The sequence below is a fragment of the Anopheles aquasalis genome, chromosome 2 (genome assembly GCF_943734665.1).
Source record: "Anopheles aquasalis chromosome 2, idAnoAquaMG_Q_19, whole genome shotgun sequence".
NCBI classification, from domain to species: domain Eukaryota; kingdom Metazoa; phylum Arthropoda; class Insecta; order Diptera; family Culicidae; genus Anopheles; species Anopheles aquasalis.
The window spans coordinates 54,356,266-54,375,190 of NC_064877.1; the positions used below are offsets into that span (position 1 = coordinate 54,356,266).

The 18,925-nt window shown below is 43.6% G+C and overlaps 1 protein-coding gene across 3 annotated transcripts; it reads right to left on the reverse strand.

Annotated features, from left to right (window-relative positions):
* Positions 1-750: 750 nt before the first annotated feature.
* LOC126581485 (sodium/potassium-transporting ATPase subunit beta-2-like) lies at positions 751-17,460 on the reverse strand. 3 transcript variants are annotated; one of them, XM_050245175.1, is made up of 7 exons: positions 17,339-17,460; positions 15,933-16,201; positions 8,040-8,180; positions 5,089-5,208; positions 3,632-3,924; positions 3,389-3,557; positions 751-3,311 (listed from the first exon to the last, which is right to left on the reverse strand). In XM_050245175.1, the coding sequence occupies exons 2-7, from the start codon at positions 16,075-16,077 to the stop codon at positions 3,208-3,210; spliced, it is 972 nt and encodes a 323-aa protein (XP_050101132.1). In that variant the 5' UTR covers positions 16,078-16,201; positions 17,339-17,460; the 3' UTR covers positions 751-3,207. The 3 variants fall into 3 exon arrangements, with proteins under 3 accessions (XP_050101132.1, XP_050101129.1, XP_050101131.1); XM_050245172.1 differs by lacking the exons at positions 15,933-16,201; positions 17,339-17,460 and adding exons at positions 12,561-12,820; positions 13,644-13,743; XM_050245174.1 differs by lacking the exons at positions 15,933-16,201; positions 17,339-17,460 and adding exons at positions 12,561-12,820; positions 13,583-13,682.
* Between the last annotated feature and the right edge of the window lie 1,465 nt (positions 17,461-18,925).

Here is an 18,925-nt window from a genome sequence, read left to right on the forward strand (position 1 = left end):
TCGCAATATATTCTGGGCTATTTCAGAGTTCGCGCAACATTCAAAACGATGAATATGTAACACTTTATCTTACACGGGATACGAAAGGATGCACTCTACCGAAATGGTACGTTATTCACTGCTTATACCAACGGAGATGTTTGGTTCTTTTTTTCACTGCGAGCAAATAAATGAAGGTCCCAGGATGCGGGTTAGTTTTATCGTATGATATCCTACTGTGACTGCCCGGTGGGTTATAAGCTAATCAAACAATTTAATAGCCACTCTTCTGTGGAGGCCGTTTTAAGCGGGTATCTTACACTAATTGCTGGCCTAGACTTCCAGCTTCTCTTGTGAGTCCGTTGGTCAATTGAGTAGCGATAGTTAAACGTCTTCTTATTAAAGAAAACGTTTTCTCTATTCACCACGTGTTCCGTCATTATATTAAAACTTTAGTTTTGTGCAACAAATTTCAACCTTATCGGATGGAACTAGCTACAAGTAGACTAAAATGCTTGGATAGAAGATACTCCCTGAAGCATCGTTAAACTTTTGTACGTATCAAACACAGGCTGCTCGATGATAATCGACAATTGCGCCATTCAATTGTCATAGATAGTCCTCTTTTATCGCATCGTTGTTTGAAGTATTATTTTATTGATGCTCACCTCACACTCCCTTTGATTGCACATGTGTCTCCGGTCTGCAGCGCCTCGCCGACAGTGCTGCTTGGGCTTGGCCAAGATATTCGTCTCATTGTTCTACATGAAGTGGTGTTTCTTCTTGTAATCTTTATTTGAATCGCTTGGGAATTACAGTTACATAGGATCTTTCGCAATTATAGCACTATCTATCGCAATGACGCACGACGGGAAAGGCGGTCGCTCATTCCAAGGTGATACTTCTGCCTTCCCCTTAGCCAGCCATCTGCCTTTGCTGTTGTTCGACGTTAACGACTGACTTACATACATTTGATACGGATGGTCAATTCTTTTGAGTGCTGGTGATCTGTTGAAGAATCATGGTTAACGCTAACGTCTTGGCATCCAGCAATCATTCGTACAAACTGTACTATAGAGCACTCCTGAATTGGATTGGATTTGGATTGATAATAGGCGAAAGCGAAACTATAATTCGAACTTAAAACACCTTACGACGCATCAAGTGTTTGCAAGGATGTTTTCTTTTCCTCCCTAACGTAACGTAATCGTTATTGTGCTACTGTCTTTTTTCAGGTATTGTTTGTGCCACCGATAGAAAGAATTCATTTTGCTTCATTTCCGCAAAACTATTCATTCCCTTTTATGTCTAATCAATGAACAAAATGCAGATTTATTGACGAAATAAACAAATTATAACATTAGAGCGGAATTTTGATTCCTTGGACGAATTGAGATGATTGAGATTTTCTTGCTTGGCTTTAAAAAGAGGAACAACTTGCGGTGTTCATTTAACAGGCAGCATTATAACCGCTTGACTGAAGAGAACTTGGTCTACGGTGCGCAACTACCTAGCTACTCACACATACACTAACACACACACATCAGCGAACGCGCACGCACGAGTGAGACACACTTTTTTTTCTTTGTAAATTATAGCTATACGGTAGAATAGGCTTTAAAAGGCCAAAAAGTGTAGTAGATGTTTGATTCTGTTACAAAGTGGCATTACAGCTTATCCTGCAGACGGTGGTTTGTGATGAAATACCATTTAGCTTTTTGTCGCTCGTAAAACAACTATTGTTCCAGCTGTTGGCACTTGAGTCACAAATACTCTCAAAATCGCTAAGAAAAAGTTATCGAAAAATCTGCCGTTTGTCTATTGCTGTACCGAGGTTTCAACTATGGGCCGGTAAAGGCCATCCGTGCTATTATCATCGATCTTGTAATACTTTCAGTAACTACTCTACAGAAATGTTGTTCCCTTAGGTCATTGGTTTTGTATCATATCATTTTGACTTTTGTGGCTGTCTTTTCTCACATAAACTATCTAAATGGTGGGACTGATTATTGTGACGCACGGATTTGGCACGGGTTCGCGCGTTCGATTGTTCATGAAAAAATGGAATATGAAAGGACCAGCACATCGAGTGCCACTTATAAGCATGGATAGTGCTATCAAATCTAAAAAAAAAGTAATTGGCAAGGAGCAAACAAATACACAGAGACATGGGATTGTTCAACGGAAATTTGTATAGTAAAAAAAAGTTGAATGGAATGCAAGATCGAATTCGATCATTGAAACAGTTCATAGCGCCACCGGATGTTTTTTTGAGCTAGCAATACTTAAGCTGCGAAACACTATTCACGCGACTGCTTACAATACTGTCAGTTGAAGAAATCGATCGATAGATGAATGCATTCTCCAAACGGTTCCCGTTATTTCCACGAGAGGAAAGATAATTTGTTTATAATGGGCATTAAAAAAGAGCTCTCGCGCACTTCTTGCTGTCTGTATGGCAAAACACATCCACTTAACGAACAGAACGTATTTACAGGTGAACAATAACGGATGCGTTAGAACTTGCCTTCGATATGGCGAAACTCTGGATAGCCTTCTTATAAAAGAGAATGGATGATGTCATCAACCCATCGCAGATGATGCAAGCATATCAATCTATACAGGATAACGAGATTATTCGAGAGATTCAAAGAGTGAATATCGGATTATGGGCCATTTATGCTGCTAATAGCCATAGCGCTAGCTTAAATCTCTCTTGCTAGCCATCGCCAAGCGTCGCACTAGTTTTAGATTGAAGATTCTTGATTCCAAATTTGAGATTAAAAAGGGGACATTTGCAATGCATAACAACGACATCCAGCACATAAATTGTGCATAACGGATGTAAGATAAATACAAATGATTCAACGGCTAACTTCGCAGGACAGCCGCTAGGAGATTGTATAGTTGTGCGTAATTGAGTACGCGAGCGCTCCCCCCGGACCCGTTATGAGCTTCTTACGCTACTAACACCTCTGCTGGAGGTTGACCACTGTTTTTTTTCTGAACGCAAGAAGTATGATGTTTTGCTCTGGATGAAAACGGCTAGATGTTGAATTTTTTGTTTTGTCCCATTTTCGAGGGGATCCTTCATGGAACTGTTCGCGCTTTTACAAAGTTCCTACTTCGATTCTTGTTACTCGTACTACTGCTACCACTGATCGTGACGGAGAGCTCAGAACATATTCGCTCAAGAGCCACACAAGTACCGCAGACTCCTCGAACTGTTTAATCGATCATAAGCTCAAAGTGAACCGAACCCAACCGTTCGTGTCTGTCGTGCTTGATGTTGTGTGCCCATGCTTTACACTCGACATTGATGATGATTCCACCTGAAATGAATGGAAGGAAATGCCTTTAATATCTGTCGGTTGATCGAAATTTACTGCATGTCACTTTGGCTACTTACGAACTGGACGCTCGAAATGTACGGCAACGAGCGGACTCAGGTAGCCCTCGGAGTTCTCGAACGGATAATAGTATCCCGGGAATCCACGACGCGGATAATATTGAATCTGTCCAATGTGCTCAATATCGGCCGCATTTTCTCCCTCGCATGATACCCAAACGGTGTTCATCTGTAAAACAGTTGCACGAAATGTTTAAAATAAAACTCATCCTTTTCTTCTGTCCGACCATCCGACCATCATACCGTGTGCTGTTCCTTGGCTTCTCTTTCCTTAATGTATTCCTTCAGGTCCTTCGGCATGTTAGCAGGCAGGGAATTGGACTCGTTGTAGAACGCCGGCACCCATCCGTAGATTTTGTTCAGCTTCAGGAATATGCACGGTGCGCTCTTGTGGTAGTTGTAGTGGTTCTCGAGCGTGCATGGTCCGTACTGCTTGATGTCCACATCACACACCATGCCCTTCGGTGGTGGCTGATTGTAATCACAGTTGTAAATGTTCTGACCACGGCCAGACACCTGTCCAGGTGTTCGGTAGTCTAAATATTGGATTGGGAAGAAGAAAATGCTGTTAGCAAGCCATTCACCATTCATGCAAATTCAACAACAAAGTTTTCCCCAATAAAGTTATACAGACTTTTAACTAGAGAACGAAACACATTGCCCCATTCCATCGACCTGCGTGCTTTTGAGCCTGCGCCTACAACCTCTTTCAAGCAGCATAAGAACCAGAGATGGTCTCGCCAGTAAAAACACTGAACTGTAACCACTTGTTACTGTTTAACTCTGGCATATCTCACAGAACATGTCTGGATTATACCTAAAAATACAAGCTTTGGACATCGTGCTGAGGAAAGCCTCAAACAATTGAAAATCCGAACGCATATCGAAACAGTTTGTAGAAATAAAAATGAGGTAAAAAACCAATATCTATATCTCTAAAATTGCATACTTTCAGGAGTAAAATATTTTAATTATACGGAACGGGGAGCGGTATAAGGAATGTGTTTGGTACGTAACGACCCCTATTATTTCCCCTAGATCCCCAAGTGATTTTTAAGTTTCTGGCACATTTAATGGCTTATTTAGCTAATTTCATTTTTATTACTAACCCCCGAAACAATGCAATTTGATAGAGATGTAGATATTGGTTTTTTATCCGATATTTAACAGTTAACTGCTATCAATTATTGTATTAGATTACCATCTATTTTAAATTAAATATTTTTTTAAACATTTCGCGTATCACCTACAATGTCCATTATTCCATCAACATATTACACGATTTGAGGCCATGTGCATGATTCACCTTAGCATAGTCATGCATTCTTTCCTTCTTCCCCTTTCATTTGCATTGCAGTGAGGTGGTCGCTTTTAATGATTTCATGTGGCTTTGTTTTCCATATGACCAGCACCACAACATTGCGTATATTCATGCCGTTTACTAACGAACCACCCGTAACAACGACAGTAAAAAAGAACCACAAATCTCGCGGCCGCTGTGGTTAAATGTTACAAACAATACAAAAGTATTCCTGGTTGGTTAGGTCCACTCCAAAAATAAAATGAACTAAAGAGAGCTCAGAAGAACTGGTAGAATTCCACAAGAAAACTTATTATACTGAATATATTAATTATTTGGCTGTTTGAATATGATTACAACGCTCGGTGTTATCCAAAATGCAGCGTTATTTTACAATTACCTTCCAGAAACTTATCCAAAGCGTCCGTCCACATCTTGTAGTTCTTCTCTTCCGTACCCTGGTACCAGATCAGGGTGCTTTCGACGTTATCTTCCGACGGTAGAGGACGGAAGCCCAATCCTGTGAAGTAAATAGATAAAACATACATGAGCGATGCGTTTTTATCAGGGGAAAAATCTGAAATATTCTCGTTTTATTCATTTTTTTGTGGTCTGCCATCAGCTAAGGCTAATTTACGACGGTGCACTCCGTGAGCTGCCGCCGCTCCGTCGCCTTTTCCTTTCATTCTTAGTGGGCCCTTAGGTTGGATTCTTTACGATCCAGCATCCAGGGCCCGGAGGCCAGTGCGTACGTGCGTTTGTGATCGGGCCTCCCGAAAAAGGCCGCCGAGAAGGATACTGAACGGGCTCTAGGCTGGTGGCTCTGGGTGCCGTTGACATCTCCACTGGTTTCATCATAGTCGAAAGTGAGAGTTTGAATGTGTGCGGAAAGAGGAGAAAAATGCGGGCACGATTTTGTGCGCAGGAGCAGCACGCACAAGAACACGAGAAGAAATAATGCCGGAATGCGGAAACGCACGACCATGTAGTGCACGTCGGAAAGTAGGTTAATTTGTCGGCTGTGCTGTTAACCCCGTACTGTTTTCAGGGTTATCCTCTGGCGCTGGCTGACGAAAAGTACGAAGTTTTGTTGGCCATTGTAGTTGCACGAGCATCGTTCAATGCTACCAACGGACGCAAAGGAACGCGTTGAAGAGACGAAAGAATTCTAAATGGTAGCTTTGATGGTAAATCATCAGATGTATGCGATATGGAAAGGATGGGCCTCTATCGGCATCGGTTTGTTTTACATGGAAGCGCCTTTACCGTAACGAGCTACCGCGTCGTCTCTTACCGTTCTCGCCGATGCCGGATTCGGAATCGTTTGCGAAAAAGCCTTTTGATCTTATCATTATTTAGTCGAATCGAAATTGAATTTCTTATGTATGACTCATGCAGTAATCATGGGGTAAACGTTGAATCAAAAAAAGAAGCGTTTGTCTTCAGTTGAACGAATGTCAAAGAATCCTTTGTTCTTTGTATTGATACGCCTTTGGTTGAACGCATTCTAATGCTCTTTGATCTGTTGTGTAGCGCTATTCTGAGTTTCTGTCATGCAAATAAAATGTTTAGAATAATCGACAGAAGTTTCCTTGCTATAAAGTACAATTTACATAGTCATAAGGTGGCATACCAGGGCACACTTTTGAGCAAAATATTCTTTCTCCAGCGCAGCAAGCTAGAGATCCCTTTTGCATTTGAAAGAATTGCTAACAAAGCACACATTTTCCGGGACTTTTTAATATTTGGAGTTTTATTTACTATAATTTGAAAGAATAAAACTTGTATATGGATAGTGTGCCTTTGTTCGATAGGTTTAAGTTTTAAGTTTTTAATTTACAGTTTTAAATGCACTAAATATACAGGAATATGGTGGAAATAATGTACAACGTTACATGTATTGAACGATATAGGAAATCTTTTCTAATTTTTAATTAACCAAGAAGCAGATAAACTCACAAATGAAGAGAAAAATGCGTATTCCATGTGGTACAAAAACCTTTCAACTGGGTTGAAGACAGCGCGAAACGTTGTGTGTTTGAAAGTATACATGCTAACTTTGTAGCCTTAACATTATTTGTAAAGTTTGCTTGTGCATCTTGCAAGACACTTGAGTTTATTAGCTCTACTAGCGACCGTGGTGTGATGAGCGAGTGAAGTTGATGATGATTTAATTCGCCCGGTTGATCTGTTTGAAACGAAATATGCATAACCTTCGCCGTATATCCGTTCCGACGCACCGTCGTAACTACCCTACCCGGCATCGCAGCATCGAATAAATGATGCTATCGCGTTTCAGGTCGCACCGAAGCCGCACCATCTGATCGCGATCGCGAGAGAAGCGCAAGAGGAGCATGTGAAATAATTTGATCGCCAGTTTCCTGCCATTATGCAACGCCAGTTGCCAGCAATTGAATGTGCGTCTATCCTCACAAGGCCCCATGGATCTCTGGAAGGGTGGCAGGAGGTTTTGATGGCACCGATGATCGCACAGATCCGCTTGATTCCTGTCCACTGTTACTAGGGCGAAGGAAAAGGAAACTTTCCTTGACGTTTACGCCCTCGTCTAAATAATGAATGAATGACGTACATCACATGTGATGCTAGTATTGCCTCGCTACCTCACGTACGCTACAATGAAAATGTGCAAAAAAGACCAAATATCCCCATCCCCTTTTGATCACTCTGTAGGGCAAATTATTCAACAATCGATTGTCCGTATCTCAAATGATCATCCACAATTGATTGATTTGCATTTAAAAAAAACCTTATGCGTGCTACAAAATCCGTTCGCCAAAATGGAGATTCGCTCTAGCACCAATCCGCAAGCTTGCCACCAGAACCGCAGCCACAGCAACCACCACCAACCATACCGGTTGGAGGTCGTTGTTGTACCCGTTACAATGTCAAGCCTCGTGGCCTCTAGATACAGGTTTTCACGTTTGGAAGGTAAAATCATTCAACCGTGACCATCATTTAAACCGCGTACTCGCACATGACGCTTGTCCAGTGAAGTGACGCTCTACTGTATGTTGCCTTCATTTTTTTTTCTCTCTAATTCATTGCTTTGATCGCCGTGGTGAATAATAGGGTGACGATAATAATACTGTTGGCGATAATGTTGACTGATGATGGTGTTGGTGGGGTGTGTTCAACATTGAGGAAAATTCGGTTTAAATATTTCCCGCAAATCAGAACCAGTTTCTATGTAATGATAGTGATCCACACTTACACCAAAAAACTAGTGGAAGGATATATTTCCAACCATGCAAAGCTGTAGGATCCAGAATGTCTGTTCATTATGATGGAGAAACGAACAAAACCTAAGGCACGAATTGTGGCGACACTTACCAGGGTTGGTACCGATTAATGATTGATCCATTTGCCATTTAGGAATGCGAGGGTCTAGCGTTTGGAAGAACACCCACATGCACACGGCCACCAGGGCCGCAAGAACACTGTAGAAGACGATATAGAAGGTGCCAATTTTCGCTGTAATGAAAGAGAAGAGAAAAAGAATCGTTAGGGACAATAAAATGACAAACGTATCATCAAATTTCATTTGGAACAAATAGAAGCATTTAATAATGTGAGCATTTCCAATGAGATCGCTTTATCGCATGTACCATGCCAAAGTATTTTACACTGTACTCAATCTAGGGAATAATAAGATAAAAAGGTAAAAGCTTTCACTTAAAATTTTCTATCTATCAGACTTGCGTATCACATAAGTACTACAATTTTAGAACTCCAAATAAGAGTAGGTATCGGCCGAGCACGTGCTTGATACCTACATCACTTTATTTGCGTAATTACTAGTCTAGTACAAACCCTATTACAATTCCACACGACTTCGATACACAAGGTTACACGCAGGGTAATTGTTCATCGATCATTCCTCACCGTGTCATACTGGTATAGTTAACCAATATCATAGCGCCAAACAATGCAGGTTGAAAGGTTACCATAATCCATGGATAAGTTTTTGCTGCCGATTTATGAGTGTAATTAATCGCGAGCACAAAGATCGTCAGTAAGAATTCGCAATGGCAAGAATCGCATATTAAATAATTCCGAATCAAAAACTAAACGCCACTCCATCAACAGGTTGGTAAATAAAAGTGTACCGAAGCGCTAAGCTAAGTTGGTCGCTGCACCTGCGAGTTGCCTTTTTAAAAATAGTGAATCCAAAACTCCAAAGCGAACACTGGAAATCGATACAATCGGGTCGAAAGGAAGATCACAAAGCGAGTCACGAATGTTGGTTGGGAAAATGGTAAAATAAAATGCTAAAAAGAAGCAACAGCTCATGGTATCCGACTAGACTGCCGGACCGTACCATAAAGCAGGAGTAAGTAAAACAAATAAATCCCCAAAAGACCATTGCATGCGACGAATGATGACCATAAGGCATGTTTATCTACACAGGGACCATCCATCAAATGTTATGTGTTGATGGGCGTTGCCAATATCCATTTCATTCATGTACTGAAGGGTATAATGCCAAACAAGGGTTGATTAGAATGATGAATTGCTGTGTAAACTATCACCGATTGTATGGAACGAGATTTAAATGGTATTTAAAAAGTACAAAAATCATAATTACACATCCATTACGAATTTGTCATACTGTTGCCAAGCAGAAATATTGACCTAGGTCACGGTATACCTGCCGATGACCAGACACTTTTCAATTCACCGGCCACGCCGCCAACGTTACTCCCCCAGTTATAGCCACCTGCTACCATCTACAGAGTAACCGGGTCGACGAGCCGCAGTAGCGCTGCTGCACAAACATGCATCGTGCCGTGAATCATGTTTCTACACCTTGGCTGCACTTGTGCACTCCCTAATCTCACAAACACCACTAGCCCCAGTGCAGTAGTCCAGTGCAGTGCAGTAGCCGATCAAAGGCTTGGCTGGCCATGGAACTGTCGTGAAATTGTTTGATCTGGAAGAATGTATAACAACAAAACCTCGCGATCGCGATCGTCAGGCCACGCAGACACACTATACTGTCCGCGATCGTGCATCGATGACACGCATACGAACGGGTTGAAATCGCTTCGGTGTAGTTGTGGGAACGCAATGTTTGGGATTGCCGCACCCTAGACGCGTGGATCGCGTGTTACCCCACCGGACAACTCATCCCCCCTAGTCGACCCCCACGAACAGACGGCAGCATCGTAAAGCCCCGGAGAGCATGCGGAGTGGGTCACGGTGGTACCGATCTTGGAATCGAATTAATTAATCAAGGGACGTTTTCATAACCGATAAGAAGAAAGAAGTTTATGACCCCATCCCTCGTGTCAAAGGTGGCTGGGTGCTGCTCGAGCAGACAATTGGCCGCCTGCTAGGATGATTCACAGCGCTTGCTTTGATTTACGGTTCGGCGTTACTTGGCCGGTGGCGAATTATGGTTTGAAAAATGGAACCTCATAATTTTCCATCTCGACAACGACAACAATTTGTGATTTCTTTGTCTCTCTTTTTGCAGAGAATCGTCCGGTTCCAATAAACCACAATCAAATACAAACCCTGAGCCTGAGCCTCATGCTTCGGTCGAAGGTTTACCACTTTCCACATGAGGCACACCGCAGCGTGTGGCTCTCGCTAGCCTTCGCGTCTTTCCGTTTTCGCAAAAACGCAATTCTTGCCGTCTGCCCGCTACAAACATGGGCAAAAGTCGCCACGGTTTCAAGGTTTGCGGTGGGGGGGGGGGGGGGGAATCGGTACACTTTGTACAATCCATCGGACCTCAATCTTCGAGCCCCCTTTCGCGGGTGACCCCACTGAGTCTCTAGTTCAGCATGGAGAATTGCGATAGCCGCACAGCTGTGGCCTTATTTCAAGCTCGTTCGCCTCCCTCACAAATCGCGTGCTTGACCTCATGCCACGGTCTGCAAAAGAAGCTCGGAACGGTGGCGTGCTTGAAGCGCTTGTTATTTTGTGACAAAACTGTACTGTGTTCCTTGTAAAGAAGAATCAACTAAACTGCAGACAGCATTCACGTAGAAGGAGATACGTAACCGGTGATTCTCCTAGGATCAACTGGTAGTAGTAGTAGATCGAGGTGTTAAATGATTAGACGCAGACTTGATGGTTTGTCTGTGCAAAGCAGCAGCTTAATGACACTCTGCCACAGAACCGTCAGGAAGCCCTGTCTGATTCGTTTACCCATTAGATCATTAACCACTATTAATAGGTAACGCCAGACCGGTTGCTAGCCATTCCGTCTCGATCTTTAATACGTTGCGAATTTATTGCTGGCTATTTGTGGTAACGTACATTTACGGGGAGTTCCTTACGCAGCACGCTGAAGTGAGTGAGTGAGAGTATTCCCTGAAGGCTGAATGATGATGAAAGTACTGGTGGTCCGACGGGTTGGTTGGGGCTTTCTCTATCACTACCCCCCCCCCCCCCCCCCCCCCCCCGCTGTCTGATACTTTAACCCTAGTGCTCTCCTTCACCTATCAATCAGTACCGGACGTGCATTAATCAGTGTGCTGTACATCTTGATACAGATTCAAGCCGCCACTAGCACCGCTCTTGGTTGCCACATCTGGTGTTTCAACCTAGACGGAGGGATCTTTTTTTGCTCATAAATTTTCATCTTGGCGTGAACGCCAAAGTAAATGGAGTAAACACGTGCTGATCCCAAGGATGATTCGTTTCATGATCTCTCTTTGATTCGGCTGTACTCCAGGGTGGGGTCTTAGCTCACATAAAAAAAACCCCCCATTGGTGTGTTTAAAGTACGTTGGGGAAATACCTCTTCGGAGCAGTAACTTTGCAGGAAACAGGTTTGCTTAGGATCAATCAAAGGCCTCTTGCCAGCCCTGTCTCAGGAACCAGGGAACCGAATGCCAAACTGGAAAACATTTGCGTCACAAAACATAGAGCGCGCGAATAGTTGGCTGTGAACCGGTTTGTCTTATGCAAGGGGGGGGGGGGCATCACGTTGGAAAGAACTCCGCCGATGCCACTTTCTCCCTTGCAAAGGAGGATTCATATCAGCTCACAACCCAATGACCGGAATTATGCCACGGAAGGCTTCTCAATTGCTTCACTTATTGTCTGGAAAGTTGAATGCCATTTGGCCCCGCGGGTGGCAGTGGAATTCCCATCCCGAAATCCAATAATCAACCGAATCGGAACTCCTAATCGGTTTGCTAATAGAATTGAATCCGTTCAAATGGAAGTGCTGATTGTGAAGATCAATAACACGCAGGGCACGTCCACCCGTACCAAGGTGGCCGCCTAGGCCCTGGGGGGTGGTAGTATCGCATGGAATCCGAATCAATCGCGGTGTTCGGTGGCCTCGGGGTGGGGGAGACCGGACCTATTGTTCCGTGAGGATGATCGCGCTCTCATTGTTTGCGCCGTTGTTATAAAATCTATGCGAAACCAGGCAGTGGCGGCGGCGGCGACGGTCAGCAAACGACCAATCGATTCGCATAAGAGGGAGGGCATCCGAGGGTCGAGTTCGAGGAATGCCACATGCCTGGCCACAGGACCCCCGGGTAAAGGTGTCGCGTAAGGGTCGTTAATGAGAACGACATACGGTGGTAGCCCAGATACCTCGTTTACAACTATTTACCGATTAGGAGCGATTCTTCGTGTCTCGCCTGATGGTCTGGGGGTATCGCATAGCAGGTACCGCGTAAAGGGCTTCAAGGAGACGGGTGTGTCATTTCGGGGGGTGGTAAAAATCTACCCGAAACTCTTTTTGCAACCTTAACCTAAACGTTCGCACACTAATCCAAGAAGCAAGGCACAGAACTGCGGTCAACATAGGGGAAAAAAACCGCGTTGAAATCCTGAAACGATTAATCTGCACGCCTCGTTGCGCAGACAGGAACAACAACTTACCCCAGGACAGGGGGCCGCGTCCTAGGACGGTACCCTCTTGCGAGTTGAACAGGAACCGGCTGAACGGAATCGGGTCCGGTTTCATGCGAACGAAGGCCTCATGTTCGGGCGCCGGTATGGTGGTGGTGGTGGTCGGTGATCGGGACTTGGACATGGCCTTAGCGCGGCAAAAACACTTTTACACACAGCACACTTACAGCGGCGGCAGAGGGGGGGAGAGAAACAGGACAACCTAACCAACCACGAGGGAAACAACTCTGCTGCTTTGCATAATTCAAGTTTTAGACAGCAAACCAAAAAAAAACAACACAAAGAAGGTTAGAGAAAAGGGAAAAGGATATAGAAAAAAACACACAATCATGAGGGGGATCCACAATGACGAGATCACTTGTTTTTTTTTGTTGAGAATATCCCACTCGTACCCTCGTCAAGAGCGCCGAAAAGGCGTGAACAACAAAATTTTACTTATAATTCGAACGTTATTCCAGAAGCACAAGTCGTATCATTAACACACTACAAAGGGCCATATGAGAATCATTCAAATTTATTATCAGACATGGACCGTTCTCCTTTCCTAGATTTCGATATTTGGCCCCCGGGGGCTTGCTTTTTTACTAGCCACCAACGCGGGAAGGGCTGGGCGTTCTTGAGGCGATCGACGACGATCGACGACGCATTCACACGCACACACATGCATCAACGTTTTTTTTTTTAACACGCCACACCTTGCGTGCGTCTCAGGTGTCTTCTTCAGCGTATTAACTGTGTACATTGAAATAAGCCACGTAAATAAGGCTGGAAGACGGTCACGCCACCGAGATGCACTTAAGAACCATCGCCACACTCACGGCACCGCCAGTAGGCGTGCGGACGCTTCTATCGTGCGAGTTTTGAAGTGTGTTAAAAACCGTTAAAAAGTCCACGGTGATTCACGCTAATCACCAGAAGCATCAATTAATTATTTTTTATCACACGGGTCACAGGTCACCGAACTAGCCAGTGGGTTCTCGGTCAAGCACAACCTCAATCAGGCGCACTTGGCGGCTACGACCCAGAGAACGCAGCGGAACGCGAGGAGCTAACCAGAAACCGAACGAAACACGCATCCGCTTCCACGAAACGCCAATTTTTTTCTGGCGCCGCCTCGGACAAAAGGGTTGTGTTTCTTTCGCTCTTTCTCGGGGTTTTATCGTTTGGCTAAATATTTGATCGTTTCACCCGTTCGACCCCCATAGAGCGAGAGCAAACAACAGCATCAGAAAGAGAAGTCCGAGTTCAAAGAGTGCGCTCAAACGGGGTTCAAATTGAAGTGGGCTTGATCAGGCCGTTTACGCGATTAAACCCTTCGATGACCAACACAGAACCACCAGGGCATTTTATCATAAAGAAGATCAAGAAGAATCAAGAACTTTAATTTATTCAATGACTTGCCTGTTGCAAACATATCTGCCGCTTCGATCAACAATTCGATAACTTGTCCCTTGATCATGATCACCCCTGCGACGTAAAAAACAAGCGATGACTCAGCACTTGTGAATAGATGATTTCTTCATTGCGCAGTAATTCTACTTTTAATCTGATTGACTAAATCGCTAAAGCACACTTTTAGATGTATGCGAGCAAAGGTTTTACTAAATTTAGGCATAGACGAGGCAATCTAGATTATCATCAGAAGTCCCGCAAGCCATTGAGCCCATTATGATTAGGTAATAAAGGTTTTGAATTCCAGGTTCCAGAGTAAGAAGCGGTGGACTCTAGAAACCTACTGTCCACGAGTTCAAAGCCTAGACTATACAAGACCCTCATACTACCAGGAATTACATACGTCTTTGGCAGAAGAATCCATTTCAACAGATTATACGAAGATCTCAATGTCGGGCATCGTACGTGATAAGGACATTGATGGCTAGATGAATTATCGACAGAAAGGATTTTCAATGGCATGCGCATGTCCATTTGATAGAACCTGTAGCCGATTAATAAAATGCTAATTGATACTTTGTGCGTAGCTCATCTGACTACTTTCGTATACTTAAGCTGAAACCTTTCACTGATACATCCTGCAACGACCTTAATTCTTCTTTACGAGCACTACGGAGACGAAGCTCTGCACGAGAAGACAGAGGAACTGTGTTTGATGGAAAATAATATTTATCACAAACATTTCACTATGAAAAAGGGAAATGAATCCGTTTTAATATAGAAACAATTTTGATTACCATTGCTATTCGTATGATCCTAAAATTCGAATCCTTATTTAAGGATTTAAGGATTTATTTAAGGACAAGTATTTACTTGCTGCAGCTACTACTGTAACTGGGTCGATAACTTTAAAATGTGAATAGCTGCTGTTCTTTTAACTCTACGTTAGTTGATTCTATCAACAGATCTGCAAAGCGATATAACACGGAAGAAACCTATCACCAACTGGATGTGCTTTTCCTGTGGATGCGTCATTTTCCAGATGCCATGCTGAGGAATTCAGAACATAAAATTCAATACGAGAACCGAACATTACTTTATCCTGGCATCCATTATTCAAATGAAAGTAATTTTGCATACACATGCCAGGTTCAACACTTGGCCTTTCAACCCAAAGGATGCTTTTTGCGGAAGACTACCTAAATCGCACGAGACGATGCTTCGAGACGTTGACCTGCTTTCCAGTCACTGCCGATAAGGGCTGGGTTCGGGACATGTTTTCACTATTTCGATTATTGTCACTGATAAGGGTTGGGCAGGACGATGGAAGTCGTTCACCGCTCCTTTTCACCGGTTCCGCGCTGCTGGATTCATAACGAGAAAGGTTTAACTCCGTGGAATGGTAGTAAGGTCGATCGCCTCGATTCGACATTTGACCGTATCTCGTATGCCGGCGAGCCTTGCCCTTATATTCCTTTCCAACCCTTTCTGTCCCACCGTCCCCACTCGGTGTATCGGAAGGAAATCTATGGATTTAGGATGTCGTGTAAATTGGAAGCGCGAACGAGGACGCTACACGCATTCATGATTCTATCCCCTTGTTCCTCGTCGCCACCAAAGCTTCGAAAGATGTGGCTAGATAGAGTGCAACAACACTATATTGTTAGCATTCTAATGGGATAGTCATCCTTGTGGCATTCGTGGGTTCGCGATAAACTGTTCGTCTTTATTCGGGATCCGTTCAAAACCAGTACACACAGAAATATTAATTGCCCGCTAAAATAGTGCAATGCGAACTCGACAGTAAGATAGAGAATTTAATGTGGCATTCTTTTTTCTCACAAAGTCGTGTTTATGTTGAGTTGGAAGCATTATCATACTGTTGCATATAACAATGAAAACAGGAAACGTTAACGTAGAATGAAACGTTAATAATTTATTTATACTTACACCAGCTGGAGGGCGTGCGGCCAAAGATTTCTCCCTCTTCCTTGTTCCATAAGAACAGCCGGAAGCTCTCCGTTGTCGTCCGATTGTTGGGCGTACGGTAGTACTGCTGAAACTGGTCGAACGGTTCTTCCACAACTTTCGGCATGATGCTGCTTTACGAACAAGTTTCCGTCCAGAAGATACACGACAGAGGACAATCGCACACGCACCAAACTCACACTCCCTAGCCAACGAGTCGGGTCACGAATCGGATTCGTTTGTCTGCAGGACTATATTTGAGGCATGAAAAGCAATAGCACGATAGAAAAAAAAAGATCAACATAAATTCAAAACACTCATCATGTCGCGGGAATTAATATCGATCCTGCACATGCCCATGTGCTCTTCGAAGCAACGCTAGCGCATTGGCGACACTGTGACTTCACTAGGCGGCACGATGGGGGTTCCAGTTTACTGTTTGGCACTGTCTCTGGCGAAGGCTTAATCGTGTTGAAGAGGTTTGAGGTTTCTTTGCATGCACGTTGCTACTAGTTCGTTGGCCCACCCCGCGAGCACAATGATGTCATAGTTCTAAGGATGTGGCGTCTTCGTGGCCAATCGAAAATGAATGGTAGATACTAAGAAAAGCTCATTGGTGTCTTGGACATTACTGATGTGCGTCGAATCGTGTGAAGAGTTCTGATCCATAAAAATACAGAGATTTCATTGTTTGGCATAAGTCGCAAATTATGGTTTTTGTTGCAACAATTAGATTATTTGTTCGATTGAAAAAATGAACATGTTTATAAAACTGCATTTTAATTATTTACGTGATTTTTTGAGAAAAGAACAGAAAACTTAAGGACTCTGAGGGTACGACATATTCAATTATCTAACCATCCGTTGGTAGTTTTACTGGAGATGCGATATTATATGATAATCATTTCAGTAATGAGGCTTTAGGAGGCTTTATGCACAGCAAACGAAGTGCTATTAAATCATTTTCATGGAACCACAGACATTCATAATTTAAAGTGCCGCACAAAGACAAATGAAATTTGGTCAAAAATTATGATCAAGTTTATGCTTATCCCGTTCGTTGAAACACTGCTTTTCGCTCGCTCAATTATCGTTGACAAACTAGACACTAAATTTACGCTTAACTTGGAAGTTCAGGAAACATTTTCGATTTTTCTTGGATTCAATTTTTTTTCAAACTTAATTAAAATCATACTGTTGCTTTACACCATGCTATTGTTTTTAGAATGGATCTTAGCGATCATTCGTTCCAACGAGACGAGCGACATGGACACATTTTCTGCACCAAGCGTAGTATCACAAATAAAATAGTTTAAATACTAGCAGATATCAAGGATCGGCTTGCCAAACACCGCACAATAGACGAACACTTTGTAAAGAAAACCCACCGATCGAGGCACTACCGCGGAGACTACAGTTGAAGGCGCACTGCCAACACGGTACAGGTCGCGCGAACGATCAAGAACCGACTAAAGAATCCCAGTCGCGATCGTATCAAAAACCACGGACGGTATGAGCGTTGCTGGAACTGACTACTTGTTTCTAACGCAGGGGTTTTTGGACATTTCACATACGCATCCACTCTGCAAAAAGAGAAGGGGACAAGTGCCGTGTCCCTCGGTGCAGCACCAATCTGCCCTTTCTCCCAGGTTCTCTTTCTCGCTCTATCGTCCACGGAATACCGCGGATTTAGTGCAATCTTTTAATTTAGGAAATGTGCCGTACCAGTGATGAGGCTAAACGAGCAGTAATTTATTACAGTCGGTACAGTGCTTCGTACCCGTGGTCGGCGGATGGTCAGTAGCCGGTGCCTGTGGATATGGTCGTCAACGGAGATCCATGCTCGGTGGAAGAATACAGTGGAGGGATTGAGGTATACAGGGATTAAGAGAGTACGCGGATCGCCGGAAAGAGATAACATCACTATCCGTTACGGCAGTCCGTTGATGTAGATCAACGATGCCAGTAAAGAATCAGCTCCATTGATCAATACCTTAAAACACTCGACTCATACCTTTTCTTCACTTTGCGAACATGTGTTTTGCATGATTTCCACTAAGGCAAACTATGGTCATTTAAACATATGAGAACCTCACGACATGATTTCGATAAAAAATAAAAAAAAACAGGTCCACTCTAGAAATTTAGTATTGAGTTTGAGTTCTAAACGTCTTGAAATAATGCGAATATTAAGGATAGTTTCGAACTACAATGACGTCAACGATCTTCTTCGTTTATTTATGCCAAGTTGCCAGACTAATACACAGTGGCTGAAGGCCATCTTCGAGTAGCACATCCTTACCGACCGCTAGAAGTGTCGACGATCGTCACCACAGATTGGGACGCATATGCGATCCAGACCAACCGTAATTCAAGCGTTAATAGACGTCACCTTCGTTGCCATTTTGTTGCTTCTCTACCGTCCCCTCGAGAATGATCTGCCCGATCTCAACCACTAGCCTGAGGGCTGAGTGCGTATGTTGGCGATCATATCATACAGAGCACGACATAGGAGTTGCCGCCGCGCTCCACTTAAGTGAAATGTCTTTTCTTTTAATCCAACTGCCCTGGCCGCTTAGGATTAGTTTAAACTTGACTCTGCCGCACTGGTCTTGCTTGCTTCGCTACAAGAGGCCCCTCCAGTGGAGACAGGATGTACTCATATATTGACAATGAGTTTATGTATGTACATATATTTGGTCATTCAATGGTTGACATCCGCTCCGCCTACAATCCCGTTGGTCACTCGAGACGTTACGGTGTCTAGCTGGAAAAATTAGTGGCACTGAGTCGGAGTGAGTACGCTATTCCATTGCGCGCACCGTAAGAGTATGTATGATAGTATGTAGTAAACGAATGAATGAAATTCGATCAAAAACTGCTTCTGAACTGAACCATCGATGAATGGATGTTACGATCCGGAACAGTATGAGTCATTTCGAAGGGCGATGCGTATGGCACGCGATTGTACGTTC

Coding starts and splice junctions, on each gene's coding strand:
- LOC126581485 (XM_050245172.1), bottom strand. CDS start 12,714: ATGTCCAAGTCCCGATCACCGACCACCACCACCACCATACCGGCGCCC. Junction 8,181..12,560: donor ACGCGGCCCCCTGTCCTGGG/GTAAGTTGTTGT, acceptor CTTTCATTACAG/CGAAAATTGGCACCTTCTAT. Junction 3,925..5,088: donor TTTGGATAAGTTTCTGGAAG/GTAATTGTAAAA, acceptor TCCAATATTTAG/ACTACCGAACACCTGGACAG.